This window comes from Mandrillus leucophaeus, unplaced genomic scaffold (genome assembly GCF_000951045.1).
Source record: "Mandrillus leucophaeus isolate KB7577 unplaced genomic scaffold, Mleu.le_1.0 Scaffold235, whole genome shotgun sequence".
Classification (NCBI taxonomy): Eukaryota; Metazoa; Chordata; class Mammalia; order Primates; family Cercopithecidae; genus Mandrillus; species Mandrillus leucophaeus.
The window spans coordinates 4,977,442-5,001,934 of NW_012102421.1; the positions used below are offsets into that span (position 1 = coordinate 4,977,442).

At 35.4% G+C, this 24,493-nt stretch overlaps 1 protein-coding gene across 1 annotated transcript in view; it reads right to left on the minus strand.

The window, feature by feature from the left end:
• Positions 1–24,493, minus strand: part of SPATA1 (spermatogenesis associated 1) — a 47,043-nt gene that overhangs the window by 593 nt on the left and 21,957 nt on the right. The window contains exons 7-12 of the mRNA XM_011982137.1: positions 19,271–19,385; positions 18,476–18,533; positions 8,274–8,376; positions 6,849–6,974; positions 3,565–3,743; positions 1,987–2,085 (exon numbers count right to left, since the gene is read on the minus strand). Of these exons, the coding sequence (XP_011837527.1) occupies positions 1,987–2,085; positions 3,565–3,743; positions 6,849–6,974; positions 8,274–8,376; positions 18,476–18,533; positions 19,271–19,385 (680 nt within the window). The remainder of the gene's footprint in view (positions 1–1,986; positions 2,086–3,564; positions 3,744–6,848; positions 6,975–8,273; positions 8,377–18,475; positions 18,534–19,270; positions 19,386–24,493) is intronic.

Below are 24,493 nucleotides of genomic sequence, written 5' to 3' on the forward strand. Positions count from 1 at the left end.
CCCCATTTTACAGTTGAAATGGAGGCCTTTAGAGGCTAAGTAACTTGCTCAAGATAAAAAACTAGTAAGTGAAGTGGGTTCAGCCAGGATTCAAACTCAGACCACCTGGTACCAGAGCCCTTACTATTCTAAGTGTTGTCAGTGGACAGCAGCATTAGCATCAGTTGGGAGCTTGTTAGGTAGGAAGAATCTCAGGCTGCACCCAGACCTACTGAGTCAGATCCTGCATTTTTAAACAGGATCTTCAGATGATATCATATTAAACTTTGAGAAGCACTACTTATGCTATACTATCTTGAATAAATATGGTTGCAAGAGACTCAGGCTAGGTTTTTTTTTGTCCCTTAGTTCTGAATCTTATAGGTAGGGCTGTTTTAGGGAGCTCATTCAGAAATCAATAAAACTTCTTATATACTGTCTATGTGTCAATCAGGCATTATGGTTAAATATAGGATTTTTCCCCCCAGCCTATAAGCTGAAAACTTTGTTCTCTTTTTTTTTCTCTTATTCCACTTGTCTTTACTGTTTTTGTATGAACAATTCTAGTTTGGGTTCAAACCATGAGTGACATCTGTAATGTTAAAATATACAAAGATTATAAGTAATGCACATGCTTTCCAGAAGAAAATGGCATGAGGGGAGTCATAATCCAAGCCTCTGGGGGCATTTTATTACTCCTTCCTACCTACCGAATTATTCTTGTGTACAAGTTTACATATTAGCTTTATCTCCATATATGGAATAGACACAGTTTTCCTTCATTGAACAAATTACTTTTTTGAATGCAAATTTAACTGGTATTTTGTTAAAAATTATTCTCTGCTCTTTTCCTTTTCTATTTTAAGTTTTAAGCTTCTCAGTGCCAAACTAGGGCTTATTTAGCCTCGAGAATGCTGCTTGTAAAAAGAATCTAGAACTGCACTGTCCAGTATAGTAGAAGCCAGTTGCCATATGTAACTACTAAATGTAAATAAAATTTAAAATTCAGTTCCTCAGTCACACAAACTACATTTCAAGTGCTCAATATCAGTAGGTGGCTAGTGGCTACCAATCTGACAGTGCAGGCATAGAATATTTCTATCATCACATAAGTGCTATTGGACAGTGCTAATTCTATTTTTTTATTTTTAAATCTTATTTATTTTTATTTTTATTGGAAACCCAGGACAGTACTGATTTTCTTTTTTCTCTTTAAAAATTTTTTAAAAAGAGCTAATTCTAGAATAGAGTCATTATCCTGTGTCATAAAGCTGTTTCTGATAGAGAAATGAGAGCATGCATATAATTATCGTTCTTATTTTCCTGCCTTGCTATGGGTACTTGTGTGAAAATGTATAATCTTCTTCTGTTTTCTGTTCAACAAAAAAGCTTTTTAATACATCAGTACTTCACAGATAATTTATATGATGTAATTAGTTGTACACAATTCTCACCAAATAAAGCATGCCCAGAAGCCTCTACTAAGCATCTGTTATACAAAAGGTCCCATGGGAGAAACAAAGTTAACTAAGGCATAGTTTCTGCCCGGAAGGAAACTTAACATCTAGTAGAAGTCACATTATTCATATTTAAATAATATAATACATATGAAAATAACCAGAAAAAATTAAATGATTACCCATGAAAAAATTAAATGTCAGTTCAGAGAAGAGCTCAGTGGTTTATCAGACTTAATAATTCTAATACAGGAAAACTACTTAAAATTTTTTTGAGAATATATTGACTCACAGGTTCTTTTTCCTTTAATTCTTCCTAGTAAAATTCTATTAAATTTTACTTGGGCCTTATTATATCATGCATCTTTTCACAGGATTTAGTTTTACTTCTTGTATTGTTTTTCACCCATGCTCTTTATTGTTAAGATAACGATTTTAAGACAATCAATCCTTGCTACCCTTATATTATTGACACCCAAAGTTAAAACACCAAAATATTTTATTTCAAGATAAATATTATAATAATTTGAGTAGGAAAAATGTAAATTACCTTAACTTCTACTGTGAGTTTCGTTTTGTCAGTATCCAGTTTTCTCTTAAGTTGGTCAATTGCATGCTGCACCTCAGTGATCTGGATTATCAGATAATTCTGTGTGCATAGATAGACATTTATTTAGTATAACACATAAACATTTTTATTTTTAACTGCCTTGGGAACATAAACTATGAAATGATAAATATCAAAAGAGTAGATCATGAAAATAACCTATTCCATAAAGTAAACTAAATTGCTTTGGAGAAATTACTATTTGTTTTTGTTGATTTATCGAATTTTAGGGAACACTTTCTCTAAAGTAACCATTAAATTAGCACCATAAAAACCAACAACTATTACTATGAAAGGAATACTATGAAAGGAATATCTTAGATATTAGCAAGACTTTAGAAATTGGCATAATGCTTTATCAGCTGAATCAGATTAGAATTATTTTAAAATACTTAATAATATGATACTATATTTTATATGCAAGAACTCATTTAATACAAGAAAACCTATTTAAAATAAGAAGACTTTTTGGTTTTTGTCCAGAAAAGTTTATGAGTTATAGTGGTCCTCTCTAAAGAAGTTATTTAAGAGTTTTAAACTGGCTTTGTGAAAAAATTCTTGTATTGAACTGATAAAACAGTAAGATAAAGTATAAGCTATGCTAAAAAAAAGTACCAACTACTATGGACAAACCATTACTTGAGCCTATTTGGATTTTATATTAAATTCATTTAAAATAATAAACTTTTAATATTTCATCTTGTCTAAAGTTAAATCCTTACTTTTAATCATAGTTAACATATTTTAAAATCACTTTTGGATAAGTGGGATTGATCTAACCCAAATCAAATTGTTAAATGCCCTCTTGAATTTTTTTGTCTGTTGTTTAATTACATGGTGGAATAATAAAATAAACTTCATGTCTCTGATTCAAGGCTGTCTCAAAAAAAAGAACTGAACAAAATTTCATAATTTCTTTAAATTCCTGTGTGTTATAAGTCCTCCCGCCGCCACTACCAAATAACAGGATTATAGCAGATGCTGTTTGTCCCCTGCCCTAATTCATCAGGTATTCGCCTCTTTCCCATGGTGTCAGGAAATGAACCTTGTCTCAGATACAGAGGTAAATCCTAATTAGTCTAAGTCAGTCAGCATATAGCATTCCTTGGCAACTATTTCTCATCCAGGGGTAGGCCTAGTTGATCCCTTACCTAGGATAAAGGGAAAGATTTATATATTCCATGATTCAGAGAGAGGTTTCTCCCTTGTTTGGGGATATAAAGCCCTACTTGCCATTGACCACTCTATTGCTACCATTGGAAAAAGCAGTCTTACAATGAAATTAACACTGAAAATAATAGGTAGGAAATATCAGGCCCCCTTAAAGGCAACATTAAGCTGCTGACTGTATCTCCTCAGTAATCCTCCTCCCATTACATAAGGTCATGAGTTTTTTTTTTATTGTTTTAAGCAAGTTTAAGTCAAAGTCAGCCCAATGCATCTTGTGATATTACTAGCACTTATAAAGCATGTGTTTTGAACAGAACTTCTCTAATTGAAGGGGGACACATTTAGTAATACCTTGGAGTCTGTGATGTTTGCCAGATTCTTTGGTCTCATCTTGATCTCCCTGGCTTCAAGTTGCATGAGCAATTGTTTATAGTAGAGTTCCAAATCTTCTCGAAGTTTTGTTAAAACCTCCTCCACTGATGCTGTGACTTTCTTTGTTTCCAAGTATTTTTTCTTCCAACCGTCATAGGCTATATATATATAAAAAAAAAAAAAAGCAAAGGCTTTCATTTGAATATTAAAGGATTCAACTTTTCATCCTGGAAAGGACCCTAGAGCTAATGTCAATTTAAACCATTTTTCTCTTTCTCTCCTCTTCTCCTTTCTTTATATACTGAAGTCATTAGACCTGAGGAAGAAATGTTTTTTGGATAATAAGAGAACTTGTGTAGAAATATGGTAAAATATATATATATAATAGTAATATACATTACTATAAAAGTAATATATCTAAAAGTAATACATTTAATAGTAATATATATTATAAAAGCAATATATATACTTGTTATATATAGTAATATACAACAGATATATATATAAAACAGTATAACATATATACATATAACATATATAACTATAAAAGTAATATGTATATGTTACTTTTTCCCATGATTATGGAAAACTAATCCAAAATTAATCATTAGAAATTAAACACTATCAGTTTAACAAATTGCATTGACATCAATGAGATTCTAAATACAAACTTAATAGGAACACAAAGTATATGCCAGTATACCAGAATCTGTTTAGTTTCTTTCTTTTAGATTATCATAGAAACAAAAATTTCAAATTTAAAAATTCTACTTTATAAGGTGATTTAATTAAAATTATATAGCTATATGGAACTTTAGCTCAAGATTTTGGCTATTTATCTCATGCTCTATTATCCAATCCCTTAGCAACTTCTACCAGTATTACTGCCAAAATACTTCTAGCATCTAGCACATTCCACCTTCTTCAATGCTATATCCTTAGTCAATATCATCTTTTACCAAGAAATCTGCATGCTCTTTCTAACTGGTCTGCTTTCATTCTTGCCCCTGTACAGGGTATTCTATACAGCAGTCATTCTGAGCTTTCTAAAATGTTTTTAAAAATCATATAAATCCCTAGCTCAAAATCCTCTAGTGGCTTCCTACCTTGCTTACAATAAAATCCAAAATCTTTGATTTGGCCCATCTATTCCTTGCTGACCTTTCTGATTTCATCCCCCTCTACATTTCTCCTTACATAGTGTATCAGCAGCACTGGTCTTATTTCAGGCCCTTAATATACCACAAGGTCATTGTTATTTCTTGACCTTGATATTTAGTGTTCCCTTTGTGACTGCCTCCCTGTTAATCAAATCTTAATCTTCTCAGAGATACTTTCTCTGAAAATTCTACCTAAAGCATCTCTTCCCTGCCTCATCACTCTTTACTATGCTCTTTTTAATTGAATTCTCAGCTCTGATCAAAGCTAATATTGTCTTACTTGTTTATTGTCTGTCTCTTCCCATAGGGAAGCAAGCTCCTTATGGTCACAGCCATGTCTGTCTTGTTCACTGCTGTATCCCCAGCATTTAAAACACTGCCTGCCATGTAGTAGGCTCAATAAATATTTTATGGCCAATACATACCTTTTATCTTGAAATATTTCTGTTGAAATAGGAAGTGATGGACCATTCCCATTTCATAAACAGAAAAGGTGAGGCACAAAGAGGGGAAATAACTTGTCTAAAAGACAGATTTGGTGTTACAATCCTGGTCCTGTGATTTTCAGTCCACTGTTCAAATCTGTCTGATAAAATTGCTTGTTTAACACTACAACAAGGCTGACTCATTGCTACCACTTTCAGGATAACACATTGTAAGGCAGAATCTTGAGAAATATCTCCTGACACTGTCTATAACCTTCAGTCAGTTCTAGTGTTGAAACAATTTTGCTGTAAATTGAGAATCCTAAAACCACTTAATTCCATAGATACCTTTTATCCTTACAATCCTCAAACACAACCCAAAACGGAGGCCTCTCAAATCATTTAGCAACTCTTAAGCCACCATCATGTACTGTCTTCATCCTGCCTCATCAGTCCACCAGTCCTAACAACACTGTTTCTAATTGTACTGCAAGAAAACTTACTTAACTTCCCTCATTCACTGACTTTTAAAAGCAAGGCAGACACATACACATATCAAAAAAATAAGTACAGAAGAGTCCAAGGGACTCAAAGTAGTCTTCTACAGTAAGTAATATATAAGGTGCTCTTGAATGACTAATAGGAAATAGACAGGTAAACTGGGAAGAGGGTACCTCAAGGTAAGAGGAGAAGTAGATGGCAGAGGGAAAAGCATGCCCAAAGACCTAGAGCCAAGAAGCATACTTCAGATCCTAGCATATCCAACACTTTTCCTGGAAGACTCTCTTGATCTCTTCCATCTAATTTAGGTGTTCTTCCTTTATATTCCTATCCATAGAACTGTGTAATTCCTTTATCATAGTGGCTGAGATCATGCCACTGCACTCTAGCCTGGACAACAGAGTCAGATAAAATAAAATAAAATTCCTATAATTTAACTTTTTTATTGTAGTAGAACATATCACATAACAAAATATATATACATTTTTGGGGGCAGAGTCTTGCTCTGTCACCCAGGCTGGAGTGCAGTGGCACAATCTCAGCTCACTGCAACTTCCGCCTCCGTGTTCAAGCATTCTCCTGCTTTAGCCTCTGCAATCACTGGAACTACAGGTGCCCACCACCACACCCGGCTAGGCTAATTTTTGTATATTTGGTAGAGATGGAGTTTTGCCATGCTGGCCAGGCTGGTCTCGAACTTCTGACCTCAAATGATCTGCCTGCCTGGGCCTCCTAAAGTTCTGGGATTACAGGCATGAGCCACTACGCTGGCAAGGATGTATCATTAATGCTTAACTTGCTTATCATTTCCCCACTGGACTGTAAGATCTATGTGGGCAGGGACAAGATTGTGTCTGTCTTAATAGTGTTTCCTAAGCCCCTAGAATAGTGGCCAGATTCAACAGGGGTTTGATAAATGAATAGAAGAATTAATAAACAAGTAAATGAGTTTCAGTTATGAAAATATTTGTTTTAATTTAAAAACCCTATGTAAAGCATTTATTGTATAGAGTTGAATAATAATTTCATGTTTTCTATATTGAACTTAATCATGTATCACTTAAACTAAAATAGTAAAACAGTAAATATTAATTATAAATTTATTTATTCTAAAATGATTAATTCTGTAAAACTTAAGTTTTCTTTATAGTGATAAAAGGTATGTAATAAACTTTACCATGATATCGTTTTAATTTGCTTTGTTCAAATAGCTTTTCAACTGTTTTTACTAGTTCTTCTCTATTTCTTTCCAGATACCTTCTTTCTTCCTTTACTTGTTTCATTTGTTTGATAATCTTCTCTCCTAAAGAGATTATAACTCATATTCGTCAATGTCTCAAAGCTGAAAGATGGCTCATATCCTAAAATATGGAGTGTAAAACTTAAAAATGTCTAAAGCAGCAAGAATAAATTTTATCCCAAACTGTTTTTCTTGCTACAGTATAGCATTTACCATGTGGAAAATGCAAAGGAGTCATTTTAGTTTCCGAGAGTGATATATAAGGGGATTTATAAAATAGTGTGTTTTTTTCTGCATTTCATATATGTGTAGAAACTAGGTAAAGCTCAAGCAGTTATGCTGATATGCTTTGGTTTAACTCTTTTGGTAAATGTATCCGGGATTCAAAATTATTGTACTTAAATTGTACATAGAAAATGTATATTTTAGAATATATATATATATATTTTTTTGACATGGAGTCTCACTTTGTTGCCCAGGCTGGAGTGTAGTGGTATGATATCGGCTCACTCCAACTTCCACCTCCTGGGTTCAAGCGATTCTCCTGCCTCAGCCTTCTGAGTAGCTGGGACTACAGGCACCTGCCACCACACCTAATTTTTTTTGTATTTTTAGTAGAGATGGGGTTTCACCATGTTGGCCAGGCTGGTCTCGAACTCCTGACCTTGTGATCCACCCACCTCAGCCTCCCAAAGTGCTGGGATTATAGGCATGAGCCACCATGCTCGGCTAGAATATATATTTTAAAATGAAATAATGTTAGTGACTAAACATATGTAGTAATAAATATAAAATTCCTGGGCCAGGTGCTGTGGCTCACGCCTATAATCCCAGCATTTTGGGAGGCCAAGGCCGGTGGATCACTTGAGGCCAGGAGTTTGAGACCACCCTGGCCAACATAGTGAAACCCCGTCTCTACTAAAAATACAAAAATTAGCCTAGCCAGGTGTGGTGGTGGGCACCTGTAGTCCCAGTGACCGCAGAGGCAAAGGCAGGAGAATGCTTGAACCCGGAGGTGAAAGTTGCAGTAAGCCAAGATTGCGCCACTGCACTCTAGCCTGGGCAACACAGTCAAACTCTGTCTAAAAAAAATAAAATAAAAATAAAATTCCTATAATTTAACTTTTTTATTGTAGTAGAACATATTACATAACAAAATTTACCATTTAAACTATTTTTAAATGTACAGTTCAGCTGCATTAAGTACATTCACATTGTTGTGAAACCATCACCACCACCACCCCATCTCCAGAACTTATCTTCTCAAACTGAAACTCTATACCCATTAAACAATAATTCCCCATTAACATTATTTACTTTACCTCACAGAATCATCTGTACTTACGATTGCACTATACTTACTTTCAGTTGGTAATAAAGAGATATCAATTATTCTTGAAGAAAGAACAGGTTGACAATGAAGTGAAGGGTGATCTGGTAGGGTGATGTACTCTTTTTCACCTATCTGTAAGCAAACATGAAATGAGTAAGATCGGCTAGACTGTCACATTCTTTTTTCACTTGCCCATTGGTATTTGATAATGCATTCTTTTTACATAGTGGTGATGAACTCCATTTTGTATTTATAGTTACAGATTCTCTCCATGTTCCAGTCTCTGTATTCTATTACTTGGACATTATATACAAGTACTTCAAACTTAAAATTTTAAAAAAAACTGTTATTTTTCTTTCTAAACATGATTTCTGGTCTCAGTTACCTGTTATGATAACTTTAAATATTTTCTAAGATGGCTACTGATACTGTTTTCATCTTGAGTCAATTTTGATTATATTTGCTTAGAAAATTGGTAGTTCTGTCACATGTCAGATTTTAGCAGATAATTTTACATTTTATTCTAATATATCTTATCTCCTCTGTGTTTGTGTTTCTATTGCCTCCATCTTTCCTAATTTTTGTGTTTCTACCTGATATGATTTGGATCTGTGTACCCATCCAAATATCCTGTCGAATTATAATCCCCAACTGTTGGAAGTGGGGCCTGGTGGTAGGTAATTGTATCGTGGGGGCAGATTTCCCCATTGATACTGTTCTCCTGATAGTGAATTTGTTCTCGTGAGATCTTGTTCTCGTGAGATCTGATCATTTACAAAGTGTGTGGCACCTCCCCCACCCCTTCCTCCTGCTCCAGCCTTGCTCCGCCTTTGCCTTCCACCATGACTGAAAGCTCCCTGAGGCCTCCCCAGAAACAGATGATACCATGCTTCCTGTATAGCCTGCAGAACCATGAGCCAATTAGACCTCTTTTCTTTATAAACTACCCAGTCTCAGGTTTTTTTTTTTTTTATAGCAGTGCGAGAACAGTCTAATATCTACCCTTTTCTGATAAATTACCTCAAGCCTTACCATGTTGATGTTTGTCCCACTATCACTTTATTGATCTTGAATTGTTTTCAATTATGCTTCTGTACCTCATTAGTTTTCACTTTTATCTTCATCAAGCTCTCACTTCTATTTTGTTTGTCTTACAATTAGTCCCCGTTATCTGTAGTTTCACTTTCTGTGCTTTCAGTTACCCACAGTACAGTACAATAAGATATTTTTAGAGAGAGAGAGACCACAGTCACGTAACTTTTATAATAGTATATTGTTATAATTGTTCTATTTTATTATTAGTTATTGTTTTTGTTACTGTTTACTGGGCCTACTTTATAAATTAAACTTTGTCATAGGTATATATGTATAGGAAAAATACAGTATATACAGTATATATAGAGTTGAGTTCTATCTGTGTTTTCAGGCATCCACGGGGGGTCTTGGAATGGTAGATAAAGGGCAGAGTACTGCATTATTTTTCTAGCTTATTTATTTTGTTATGTTATAGAGTTGAGATCCCACAGGATAATGGCAGCCACCTATATTAGAATTGCTCCACAAATCTTCCAAACTACCATAAAAAGAAGCCAAGTAAAACCACCCAAATTTATGCCTACAACATAACTTGGGCACAGAATCCTTTACCTATAAGTGAGGAAATAAAGACTACTAGATCAGAGTGTAGTCAGGAGCCCACATCTGAGCAGAGAGTCAGATGTGGACTATGTGTCAGCACTGTACATAAATAATAGGAAATACCAATCACGAATTAGTCTGGAAAGAGAGGGCTCTACCTGAAGTGGAAAAATAGAGCAAAAAACAAAAAACAAAAAACAAAAAAAACCTGGTAGATTCTATGAGGAATTCAAAAGAAAGGATTTGAAAAACACAGGGAGTCAGAGGCAGTAATCATGGGAAGACATAGCGTCTGGGAGAGAAGAAAATGCTTTGGAAGGGAGATATGTCCTTGGGAGCCAGTTTGGTAAGAAAAAAATAAGAAAATAGCCAAGACAAAGCCAAGACAAGAGCTCCACGGAACTAAGCTAGTGGAAAAGAATCCAAAGAAAATACACCCATTTCCCCAAAAGGCCCCATTTACATAAAAAAAAAAAGAAACATAAATAGCTGCATTTCTAGGGAGGCCAAGGCAGGCAGATCACCTGAGGTCAGGAGTTCGAGACCAGCCTGGCCAACATGGTGAAACCCTATCTCTACAAAATACAAAAATGAGCCAGGCATGGTGGTGGGTACCTGTAATCCCAGCTACTTGGGAGGCTGAGGTAGAAGAGTCACTTGAACCTGGGAGGCGGAGGTTGCAGGGAGCTGAGATCGTGCCATTGCACTCTAAACTGGGCAAGAGAGTGAGACTCCATCTCAAAAAAATTAAAATTAAAATTAAAAAAATAATAATAACTGAATTTCACTACAGTAACAGAAGAGGGTGCTCCTGATTTAAGAAACACAGTAAGCCACCAAAACACCACTCACTCCCTGTTCCTCTGTAAGAACACCTGTTATTACTGATAATGGAAAAATCCAATGCAAATAAACATGAACATCTGTAAAATAATCTAGCACTCACGCAGTTACTTATGAAGAAAACCTCAAAACTGAGCAGTAAATCAAAACAAACACAACCATGAAGCAGAGAAAAACTTAACAATGCTCCCAACATAGATTAAAAATAATTAAGCATTTGCAGATATTAATGAACACTATAAAACAGAAATTTTAAAATTTGTAATAAAAATGGAAAACAATAGGAAGGTGTGAAATGAAAATTGACCAAACTCAAGAAATAAAGAAAAAGAAATTATCTCAGAAATGAATAAATTAGCAGGTGTCCACGATGGAACATATATGACCAAATATATAGTAAGAAAAACACAGAATAGAAATAAAAGGAGCCAAGAAAGTGAAACATAATGAAAAGAGTAAAATGGATCAGAATGAAAGTGGCAGATATAAAGGTAAACAAGATCTAAGATAAGACTAATTGTTACCCCTGAAAGAAAAACAAAACAAAACAAAACAATGAAACAGATCTATTTAAATTACAATTTTAGAAAACATCCTTGAAATAAAACAATGTCTGATTTCTGATTTTCATATTGAAAGGGCCCACTGTGTACCTAGAAAAATCTGACCTACAATTCTTAACTGAGATATAGCCTGCTAAAACTATTACACATTAAAGGAATTCTCTGACCTTCCAGGCAAAAATACTCAAGTCTGTTTACAAAGAAAAGAAAATCAAGTTGGCACACTTCTAAATAGTAACATATAAAGCAAGACATCAGTAGTGCAATATTTACAAGAAACTCAAGGGAAATAAGCCAAGGATTTTACAGCCATTCAAGCTATCCTTCAAGTAGTAAAGTATGAAGGCTCTAGAGCAGGCATTAGCACACTTTTTTTGTAAACGGCCAGAGAGTAAATAAATATGTGTGGGCCACATATGGTTTCTGTCATATATTCCTCTTTTTTTCAACTCTTTAAAAACATAAAACACATTCCTAGCTCACAGGCCTTACTAAGCATGATGCAGACCATCATGTTTGCCCATCCTTGCTTTAGAGAAAGTTTTAAATGTGCAAGAACTAAGGGAATATTGTGCTCAGGGTCTTTTCCTAGTATAGGTTGAGTTTCATCCAACCAAGAAATCACTGAAAAATCTTCTGCAAAATAATTGGCAGTTAAGTGTTGAACATATTTAATTATAGTTCTGAGACTAAAACAAAAGTGAGGGGATAGGACTAAGTGAACAGTACAAAAATGTTATATTGCTTGACAAAGTAGAAATAACACAAACTGAAAATAAATGAGAAGAAAAGGGAGGGAAAAAGGTGAAAGTAGAACAAGTTTTCTGATTGCCTCGAATATAATAAGGAGGAGTCAGAGCATAATTTTAGAAATACCAAATCAAAAGCAGAAGTATCAATTTTTAAAAAAGGAAAAAAGAGGGGCCAAAAATACTAGCATAAGTGTATTACTATAAAGGTAAATATTAAAACAAAAATACAAATCTTTCTAAATACGAGGACAAAAAAAACCCCCAAATAAATAGTAGAAGACACATGGTAAATATAAAATAAAATGACAAATCTGAGACTAAACATGTCATATTAATTATATAAATGGACATAGGTCATCTAACTAAATAAAAAAGACTTTCAGACTAGCTTACAAATCAAAACCCAACTCTAGGCTGTACATAAGAGATTTATCTAAAACAAAGTGACTCAGAAAGGCAGATAAAAACGAGGGGAGTCGAGAATGGAGAATATCAAATAAATGCAAACAAAAAGAAAGCAGAGTATTTTGATATGCAGTAAGGAAGAATTCAGGCCACAAAGGCATTAAATGAGCTGAAGAAAGATGCTTCATAATGCAAAAGTAATAATATTCACATAAGAACAACTTTGTGCCAAATAACATATAGAAACACGTAAAGCAGAAACCACAGGAGGTATAAGCATAAATAGTAACACAGTAATAAAAGGAGATTCTAACATACCATTCTCAGTCCAAGACAGAGAGAATATGGAAAAAATTAAGAATATGGAATACTTAATGTATTCAGCAAGGTAAATCATAGACAAGCCACAAAGTAGAGGGAGATATTTGCAACATACATAAATATCAAAGGACTATCTTCCAGAGCATATTAAAAACTCCTACTAACCAGAAATAAATGGCAGACAACCCAATAGAAATACTTAAAACAGGTAATCCCCCCCACAAAATGGTTATCAAAATGGGATCCATAAAATGTAAGGGTAACCAGGGAAATTAAAACATTCAAACCACAGTTAAATAGCATTAACCATCCACCAGAGTGCAAAACATTTTAAAATGTGAAGACAGTATGTATTATTGAGGATGTAGAGTAACAGGAAATGTCTTGGATTCCTAGTGGCAGTGTAAATTTGTATAATCATTTTGGAATATATTTTGGCATTATTTAAGTTATAGATAGGCATTTTCCAGCAATTCTACACATAAGTATATATTCCTCTCTTGTTTGTGTGTGCTCTTTATAATAGGTAAAATTTGGAAACAATAAAAGTATCCAGCAACAATATAACAACAATTATTTGCTGAAGATGGTATGCCTTTGCTCCCAAATCCAAGGGCTTAGAGCTGTGATTCTCTTGCAAGGGCTTGTACAGACTCCATTCAGTATTCCAATCTACTATATATCAAGCATCATTGGATAATCTGGACAGACATTAAAACACTAGTGGGCTGGGTGCAGTGGCTCATGCCTGTAATCCCAACACTTTGGGAGGCTGAGGAGGGCTGATTGCTTGAGTCCAGGAGTTGGAGACCAGCCTGGGCAATAAGGAGAAACCCCAACTCTACAAAAAATACAAAAATTAGCTGGGTGTGGTGGCATGTGCCTGTAGTCTCAGCTACTCAGGAGGCTGAAGTGGGAGGATGGATTGAGTCTGGGAGGTCAAGGCTGCAGTGAGCTGTGAGTGCTCCACTGCATTCCAGCCTGGGCGACAGAATGAGACCCTGTATCAAAACAAAACCAAAACCAAAAACCCCACAAGTGGCAGCATTGCTTGCAATCCCTCTGGGATCACCTTACAAGCCTTCTCTTGTTTAAGTTCCACTCAAAAGTTGGCAGGCTTCTGATTCTCTTGGTTTAAAAAAAAAAATAGAGCGGCACATCCAAATGCAGTAAATCTCTCTACAAATTCCAAAAAAGGTCCATAAAGTGCTTTTTCTCATTCTCAATGGTAGCTGGGGCAAGGGGATACCTCAATATGTCGCAGACCATGGAGCGCCCAGAAATTTCTCTGAATTGATTGACTCCTGAATTTTCTTGCAGCTTATCTCCTACCCCCTAAGAAACATATGTCTTACCTAAGGTATCTAGATTATTTGGCATTTCCTGTTAATCAGGTCCAAGGGGATCATGGTATGGTCAAGTTGCCTATAAACTAGATTATTACAAGGAGCCAGAATTGACACAGCCCTTAGGCAAAACACTGAAGGTCTACTGCTATTCCTATTTGTTACTTTTGGTTTTCTCTGCTAATTGGGATGAAGAAAAATGCATTTTCCAGATTAAGAATGGCATAATAGGAGCATCAGTCTGTAATAATTTGTTCTAATAAAGAGATGATGTAAAGAGTAGCAGCTACAATTGTTACACCTGACACTAAGGCCCATTAATCTTCTGCACAGACCAACTAGGTGAGTTTAATGTGGCTATCATAGGAATCACCTTTTCTGTCATTTTCAAGTTTTGATCATGGCACAAAACTCACAGTTCCTCCAGGAGGTTGGTAATGCTTTGGTTTACTATTTTGGTAAGGAATAGACCATTCCATCATATTTCACTTGGCCCTCTCTACTATAACATTCCTTATTGCCCATGCTGCAAGCATCAGGGAGGCATTATGAGGATTCTGACATTTGCTGAGTAAGTCCTTCAAAGTATGCATTCATGAATTAAGGAAATGACTACAGGGAGAATTTGCAAAGTCATTCAGCACACCAGAATACTGATTTAGCCAAAACTTCACTTACTATCTGACCCCTCTAAACCTCCACCCTGTTGGTGGAACACAGAGTTATTCAGGTCCCTAAGGATCAGAATCACATCAAAGCCATTGCCATGAATCCTGAAAAGTAAGGGTACCTCCCTTCCCCCATTGTAGTCATCTGGGTAAACAACCTCTCATCTCCTTAAGGAAGGTAAAGGAAATTTAGGAAGGTAAGGAAATTTAGTCCATACTTGTGGCTGAGTGACAGGGTTTTTCCTCAAGGATACCTGGCCTCCCCTTCACTCAATAAGTTCTGGGTATGTAAACTGGCTAAAGTCTAGTAATTTAATAAGGGGATGTGAATATTCATGTGGTTATTCAAGGCAGATGTCTATTTATGAAGACTAAAAATAATTTTTGGTTATACAGACCAATAGCTTACTGGTACGCTTATCCACTTCAGTCTCAGGAACATCATGATTAGTCTTAGGGACACCTTGGCAATTAACTATTGTCAAGGATTTCTTAATCATACATCCTTACGATCACTCTGGTACTGTTTTCTCTTATATAGTAAAATGCTGTAAATTGCCTTCTATCAGGGATACTGTCATCTCTAAAGAAATCAAGTAGGCCAGGCGTGGTGGGTCATGCCTGTAATTTCAGCACTTTGGGAGGCTGATGCAGGTGGATCATGAGGTCAGGGGTCCAAGACCAGCCTGGCCAAGATGGTGAAACCCTGTCTCTACTAAAACTACAAAAATTAGCTGGGTGCGGTAGAAGGTGCCTATAATCCCAGCTACTCGGGAGGCTGAGGCAGGAGAATCTCTTGAACCTGGGTGGCGGAGGTTACAGTGAGCTGAGATGGCATCACTGCACTCCAGCCTGGGCAACAGAGTGAGACTCCGTCTCCAAAAACAAAAACAAAAACAAAAGAAATCAAGTATAGTCCTGTCTTCATTCCATGTGACACAAAACAGCCACTATAAGGTTTTTTAAAAGAATTCTGGGGTTGCCTTTCCAATATATTTCCCCAATGTCTGGTTAAAGAAGTAAGTGGATATAAATCTTCTCTTAACATTTTTATCTCCCAAAGTCTTTAGATTTCTTGCTCTACTTTTTAACAAGAAATTCCTGGCATTCTAAATTTACTCAGTATGAACCACCATATTGTCCAGGTTTCTGTCAGCCTCACTCAATTTAGCAAAATGTTTTTTACCACTCACAGTTGCTGGAGCTAGCACATTAAATCCAGAATCTCTGATAAGTGTATCCATATTATTAAACTTGAGCCAATTTAAAGTTATATTCTTTCATTCCTGCTCTGAATCTATTCCCAATAATATTTTTCTAAGTTTCTGCTAGCACAAATTAACAAAATATTGCAGTTCTTTTGCAATAATCAGTCTGAGATTCTCATTTGTAAAAGTTTTTGGCCCATATCACACTTTCTGTACCAAATACTGAATCAGTTCAGTGTAGGTTTAATCAGGAAGAAATGTAATAAAGGAAATCAAGTGTATCAGAAACACTGGAGGAGCAGGTTCTAGGTCTAGTCTCCTAAAATGATGTTTCCATTAGTGAAGTTACCATTGCTGAGGCCATCACCAGAACTATGCTGAAAGCAAGAAGCCATCATTGTTATTGCCATTACAGCTTCTCACACTCAGAAAGCTGGAGGAAAAAACACTTAATTCATGACAAAAATAGAAAGAAAGAGTAAAACTGTTGTTATTCACAGATGACATGAATATGTATGTAGAAAGTTCTGAAGAATCTACAAAAAAAACCTGATAGAATTAATTGAATTTAGCAAAATCTCAATAGACAAGTTCAATGTATAAAAATCAATTACATTTCTATAAATTAGCAACAATTAGAAAATAAAAATTGTAAAATACCATTCTATAGAAGCTTCAAAAATACCAAATACCTAAAAATAAATGTAATATTAAAAGATCTAAGAGCAATACACTAAAACCACAGACACTGCTGAAAGAAACCAGTGACATAAATAGAGAAATATACTGTGTTCATAGATTAGACGATTCAGTATAGTTAGGATATAAGTTTTCCTCCCAAATTGATTGACAGATTCACAGTGATTTCACTCAAAATTCCAGTAGTCTTGTGGTAAGAAATTGACAAGCTGATTCTAAAATTTATACGAAAACACAAAGAATCTAGAATCACCAAAATGATCTTGAAAAAAATTAACTTGGAAATCTTACGCTATCTTATAACAATAACTACTATAAAGCCTCAGTAATGAAGATAATGTGGTATTGGCATAAGGATAAAAAAAAATCATTGAGCAGAAAGGGAGGCTAGAAGTTGTCCTAGATCTTATAGAGTCAACTGAGTTTTGAATAATGCAATAGGAAAAATAAAGTCTTAACAAATGGTGTAGTAAGTGGGTATCTGAGGATCTCAACTGAACCACAACCCCAACCTAATTCTGCATAGAAAATTTTGAGATTAGTGGTTCTCTTCAAATTACCTCTATTTAACAAAAATTATCACTGAGAGTGCAAGAGAAAGGAGGTCTTGATTGTTTGAGGAGAAAGTATGACAGAGGTGTCTAGAAGAATAGTAATGGACCAAGAAAATGTAGTATATTTGTTGGCAGAATTAAAGACTCATTTGAAGTTTGTGGTTTATTAACTATGGTTGGAATTTTGTCCAATGAGTATGAAAGACATAACCATGGAAACATTAATGTAACTTTCTGTGTTTTAATTTTCTCATCTGAAAATAAGGATAACAGTACCTCCACAAATAGTTGTTGAATTAAATGAATTAACATACATAAAGCATTTAGAACAGTGATTGGCTCAATAAATGCTATCTAATTGTTTGTTGCTATGTTATTAGTAGTATTATTTAGGTAGGTAGTTATTAAAATGGTTAAGACTATGAACTCTGAAGCCAGTCAACACTATTTAGGATCTAAGCCCAGCTCTAGTACTTACTAACTATATGTATGACCTGGGAAAGCCATGGAACCTTTCTGTGCCTCAGTTTCCTCATCTGCAAAATGGAAATGATAACTATAACCTATCTCATGGAGTTTCTTTTATGGGGATTAAATGAGTCAGTATGTGTAAAATACTTAGAATAGTGCCTGGTAGTTGATACTCATTGATAGCTATTATTAAAATTAGTATTGTTATTCTTAAGACTGTCCTAAATTCATCCTGCAAATATCTGCAAAATTCTCCTAGTCTTTCCATCATTTCTTGAGAATAAACTGGTGATGTGAATAGTGTTCATTAACTCATTTAACCCAGCGCAATTCAAATTAGGTAACATACCCAAGATCACACAGCTAGTAACTATAACATAAACAATTTACTACTATACTGCTTCTTAACACACTATATAATTCTGTTCTAAAGAGACAAGTTAATCAAGTACAGGTATTAATATATTAAATTACAAATTAGCAATGAAAGTTGCTAGTTAAGTGCAGTTTGATGTACCTTTAAAACTAGTAATAAAATTTGAGAAGATAATCCAAAAAGGTGTTAGTGGATAACTTTTCCCCCTTCTCATTTGGGCATATTGTTACCTTATTTATAAAAACAGAAAAATTGAACTACTATTGATAATATTAGAAGTATGTTCCTGGAAAACTTAGACATTTTAATCTGCAGATTCAGTTTAAGCTTAGTAAAAATATTATAATGTTGCAATACCATATTTAAACAAAAAATTTAAAATAGTACCTGATTGTCCTGTCTTCTACTGATAGCTGTATCATCTTCATTGTCCCAAAGACACTGACTTAAAGGAAATGACAGGTTTGAAAGTCATTAAAACATGATCCCATGAATATTAGCTTTTCATATTTTATGTATTTTATTTGATGCTCTATAAACACAAATATTGAAAATTTTCAAAGTCAGCCTGAGACCATTATCATATGTCCTTTCAGACTCATTAGTAATCCATGTAAAGCTACAATTTATTATAAGTAATAAAATCATATTTCACTATATTATAACTAAAGTCTAGTTCAATATCTACAGCAAGATAAAATTACTTGAAATTTTACAAACATATTTGTTTATTGTTCTTTTGTGAATAACTGTTTATAAAAACCCTTATCTTAATTTCAAAAGACTGTGTAAAACTCTAGTCTAACTACTACAATTTTGAATGAAATGATACCAGTGTGAAAATCAAGCATATTGATTAGTTTACATATAACCAAGAACTTAGGAGAGGCAGGATAATTAGTTCTAATGAAGGGAAACAAAGAAATTTTTCTGTCATCAAGTTGTCCCAATGATAAAAGTATTACAATAGAAATAAATTTAGGCTATGAATCATCCCTCATTATCTTGGAGAGGAATGTTGACAAAAAAACAGTAAAGATCTGAATCAAGATAATTTTAATTAAAATATCACTAATTTCACTCATATCTTTAAGTAAAAGTCTTTATAACAGTACTCTGAATAGCTTACTCTTTCTTATTGTTTAGATTATGGCATGTGGAATCAGCATCTATACTAATTACCTTTTTTTGGTGCCAAAGCAATCATTATTTGAATCTTCCAATGATCTTGGCAACTCAGAATTTCTAATTTGATTTTTTGCAATCTGGCTTTTTTCTGCAGTGGCTTTTCCCCCAGCTGATGTTGATAGTCATCCATGGCAAATAAAGTTCAGAATGTTAAGAAAATACTAAAATAAACTTTTGTTTTTATATGTATACATTATAATCTTATCCTAGATTTCAGAATCCCCATGTACTTTCCTATATAGATACAAGTCAACAGTTTCCAAAGTGAATTTTATGAAATATTAGTTTATGTGAAAAGGAAATTATTTGGTTAATTCAGCTTGGGAAATGTTGAATTAAGCAATATCAAACAGCAACACAATCCCCTACACACACATTCACTCCGATTGAAGGGTTTGTCTGTCTCTGTGTACAACTAAGTCTGCAAGAGCTGGTAGGTAAGATGGGGGGTTTCCTGAAATTTAATTGTCTTTTTTTTTTTTTTTTTTTTTTTTTTTTGAGATAGAGACTTGCTCTGTCGCCCAGGCTGGAGTGCAGTGGTGCAATCTCGGTTCACTGCAGCCTCCGCCTCCCAGGTCCGAATGATTCTCCTGTCTCAGGCTCCCAAGTAGCTGGTATTACAGGCATGTGCCACCACGCCCAGTGAATTTTTGTATTTTTAGTATAGACAGGGTTTCACCACGTTGGCAAGGCTCGTCTTGAACTCCTGACCTCAGGTGATATGCCCACCTTGGCCTCCCGAAGTGCTGAAATTACAGGCATGAGCCACCGTGTTTGGCCTTAATTGTCTTTACAAACAATTTGCCAAAGCAGTTTTTGAAACAGTGCTCTGAGGAACCTTCTCTGGAAAATGCTGGTATAAATACAGAACATAAAATGTCATTTTTATTTCACATACATTTTCATTGATAAAATCTCCCTTCATTTTAACAGCATTTCTCAATATAGAAAAACTACACAATCCATCTTTGAAATATTAACACTAATGTTCTACATGGTCTATATAAACAAAAGATCCATGAACCTGGCAGTATTAATGCAGTTTTTTCCCCTTGGAGAAATCAATTTTTTTAATTCAGAAAAGAATAAGTGAGCCAAATTAATATTTGAAAGTCATTTTACAAGGGTTGTTGCTGGGCATGGTGGCTCATGCCTGTAAACCCAGCACTGTGGGAGGCTGGGCAGGAGGGTATCTCGAGCCCAGTAGTTCAAGATCAGCCTGAGCAACATCTCTACAAAAATTTAAAAAACTCTACAAAAATAAATTAGCCAGGCATGGTGGTGCATGCCTGTGTTCCCAGCTACTTGGGAGACTGGGGTGGGAGGATGTCTTGATCCTGGAAGGTTGAGGCTACAGTGAGCCATGATCACACCGCTGCTCTCCAACCTGGGCATCAGAGCAAGATCCTGTCTCAAACAAAAACAAAAACAAAACAAACAAACAAAAAAGACTTGCCACAATATTGTGCGACCTGGAGCCCATATTGGTTTTTGTTTGGCTGCTACAATTTATTACCCACCTGGCATTGAAACTGTCACTTAAGAACAACAAACAGAGGCTAGGTGTGGCAGCTCACGTCTGTAATTCCAGGACTTTGGGAGGCCGAGGTAGGTAGATCACTTGAGGTCAGGAGTTCAAGATCAGCCTGGCCAACATGGTAAAACCCTGTCTCTACTAAAAATACAAAAATTAGCTAGGTGTGGTGGCATGCACTTGTAATCCCAGCTACTTGGGAGGCTGAGGCAGGAGAATAGCTTGAATCCAGGAAGCAGACACTGCAGTGAACTGAGATTGTGCCACTGCTCTCCAGCCTGGGCTGGAAAGAGACCCTGTCTCAAACAAAAAACAAAACAAAACAAAACAAAAAAACAGAAAAGATCTATATAATGCAAAATGAATAAAAAATGGACGTACCAAATGTGTAAAAGCTAATAGTAAACTACAACTCTCCCTACCCACCCATAAAAAGAAACAATAATGTAGACCTCAGTGTTTTGAGAACTCCAGCAAATATATGTTTAAAATATGATAGAGTCACAGAAAATGGAGTGATAACTGTGAAACTAAGTTTTGAACTATGAGCTGTTTGGTGGCAAAGAAGGGAGCAAGAGGAATTTAAGCAAAGAATATGGTATGTGCAAGGAGCAGAATACTAATAATGTGTGAAGCATTTTTATCCATAATGAAAAGTTCAGTATGACTCTAGCACAGTGTTATAAAGCATGGGCTTTAGTCAGACACACAAGAGCTCAAGCCCTGGCATGGCCATAACATGTATGACTTTAGGTAAGTTATTTCTCTAACTTCTCTTTCCTTATCTCTAAAATGGCATAATGCACATAAAGCACCTAGCACACTGTCCAATCCTGAGAAGTTTCTTGACTTTAAGTTCTGATTTATATCCCATTGCCATTTTCTTAGTCCCTAAGTCTATTTTCCATCTTGTCACCTAAGTTGTTTTTCTAGAACTAAAATCCAATCATGCCACTCAGTTAAAATCTTCAGATTGCTTCCCATTACCTACTAAACTCTTTAGCTTTGCAAGCAAGGCTCTTGTAGCTCAAGTCGCTACCTACCTCTCCAGAAGTACCAGTTCATAGTACTTCTCTCCCTCCCTTTCCTAATCTCATACTATTATAACAGTAGTATTACTACTAATAATAATAGAAAAAAATTACTGAACTAACCCCAACATTAAGTAAATCCTGAAAGCTTCATTCATATCACGATCTATGAGAAGGAGGCCTTCTGGAGATAGGCACTAAACAATCTCCATGGCCATACGCTGTAGCCCTGGGTTTGAAGAGTTCTCTATGCCATCTTAAGAAGGTTAGGCTCGGCCAGGCTTGGTGGCTCACGCCTGTAATCCTAGCACTTTGGCAGGCCGAGATGGGCGGACTGCCTGTCCCAGGCCAGCGGATTGCCTGAGCTCAGGAGTTCAAGACCGGCCTGGTCAACATGGTGAAACCCCGTCTCTACTAAAATACAAAAAAATTAGCTGGGCGTGGCGGCGTGTGCCTGTAGTCCCAGCTACTCAGGAGGCCGAGGCAGGAGAATCGCTTGAACCCAGGAGGCAGAAGTTGCAGTGAGGCGAGATTGTGCCACTGCACTCCAGTTGGGGGGACAGAGCGAGACTCCGTCTCCAAAAAAAAAAAAAAAAAAAGTTTAGGTTTCAGTCAGGCGCAGTGGCTCACGCCTGTAATCCCAACACTTTGGGAGGTCGAGGTGGGCGGATCACCTGAGGTCAGGAGTTTGAGACCAGCCTAGCCAACATGGAGAAACCCCGTCTCTACTAAACATACAAAAATTAGTTGGGTGTGGTGGCAGGCACCTGTAATCCCAGCTACTCGAGAGGCTGAGGCAGGAGAATCACAAGAACCTGGGAGGTGGAGGTTGCAGTGAGCTGAGATCGCACCACTGCACTCCAGCTTGGCAACAGAGCGAGACTCCCTCTAAAAACAAAAACAAAAACAAAAACAAAAACATATTACCTACATTCTCCCCAAACTTTATTATTTATTATAAATTTCTTCTCTAAAATGTCATGTTTCAGAAGGGATAGCATCTGTTATCATTTTTGTACCATTACAGTTATTGTCTAAGAACACAGTAATTGATTACATATTTACTCATTGATATGTTAAGACAGTTATTAATTTTCAACAAATATTTATTCAGGACTGTGGTCTAGGCACTGTGTTTGACTCTGAGTAAGTAGCAATACTTGTCCTCAAAGAGTTTATAATATTTATAAAAATTTTTAAAAACTGGATTTCTTTCCAACAAAATGACAAATAAACCACAGAGGAAATAAAAGTTCAAACCAAAACTATTGAAAAAATTATTTATATTTATTTGTGTGGCGATTTACAGATACAAAGCAGTTTCACATATGATATCCAATTTTGAACCTCACAATAAAGAATAATAATATTGAATGAGAAATCACCCTGCCAGATATATAAAAAATATTAATGTCAGTACTAGTTCAGAAGATGGATAAAGTCTGAAAGTGGTCTTGTATATATAAGAATATAGGTATGAATATATATATATATATATTTATATATATAGTGTGGTAAAGGTGCCATTTGAAATCAGTGGGGAGGGAATGAATGATATTTTGGGATAACTGGAAATGCATTTGGAAGAAATCTATACTACCTCATTCTTTATTTTTTCCAGAATGTGGAGCAGAGAAACAAGAAGACAGAAAATATATGACATAATGGCAAGATTATGGTTCAATAGGAACTTTTAGACATTGCTGCTGGGTACTATCGCTTTGGAAAACACATGGATGTTTAGTGAAGTTGAACATGTACATGAACATTAACAACAAACAATGCCAATTCTCTTGCACATGCACATTTAGGACTTGTGTACAAAAATGTACATAACAGGATATTTGTAATAGTCCCAAGCTGCAAACAAACCAAATGTCCATCAGCCACAGAATAGACGAATAAATTGTAATGTAAATAAATTGTATGAATATAAAATGGAATAGCACAATGAAAAGAAATAGTGTTACATGTGACGGTATGGTTGACTCTTACAATGTTGAGTTTCTCTTACTCAAGTTCAAAATGATATACATAAATAAAATTCAAAACAGACATAACTAAACTATATTATCAAGGGATGTATATCTCAGTTGTAAAACTACAAGGAATTCTTATGATCAAAAGAATCATAGTGTAAAAAGATAAACCACAAATTAAAGTTAAGAAAATAATTCAAAATAAGTACTACCACCAGAGATAAAGAGAAACATTACATGAAATAGGGGTCAATTTATCAAGAAGACATAATAATCCTAAATACGCATGCACCTAATAACAGAGCTTCAAAATACAGAAAGCAAAAGAAAAGCAAGAAAACGATTACCACAAATATCAAAGCAGTAGTTATCTCTACTGGAGAAGGAAGAAGTGTGACCAGAGAAAAACACACAAGGTTGGAAGGTCTAGGAACAATGACAACAATACTATGTTACCTTAGAAACAGCAGTTAAACTTCTAAAAATAACAATAGGACAAATGCATGAAACTGCATTTAGAAAAGTGTTGCTCTGGCCTGGAGCGGTGGCTCACGCCTGTAATCCTAACACTTTGAGAGGCCAAGGTGGGTGGATTACCTGAGGTCAGGAGTTTGAGACCACCCTGGCCAACATGGTGAAACCCCATCTCTACTAAAAATGCAAAAATTAGCTG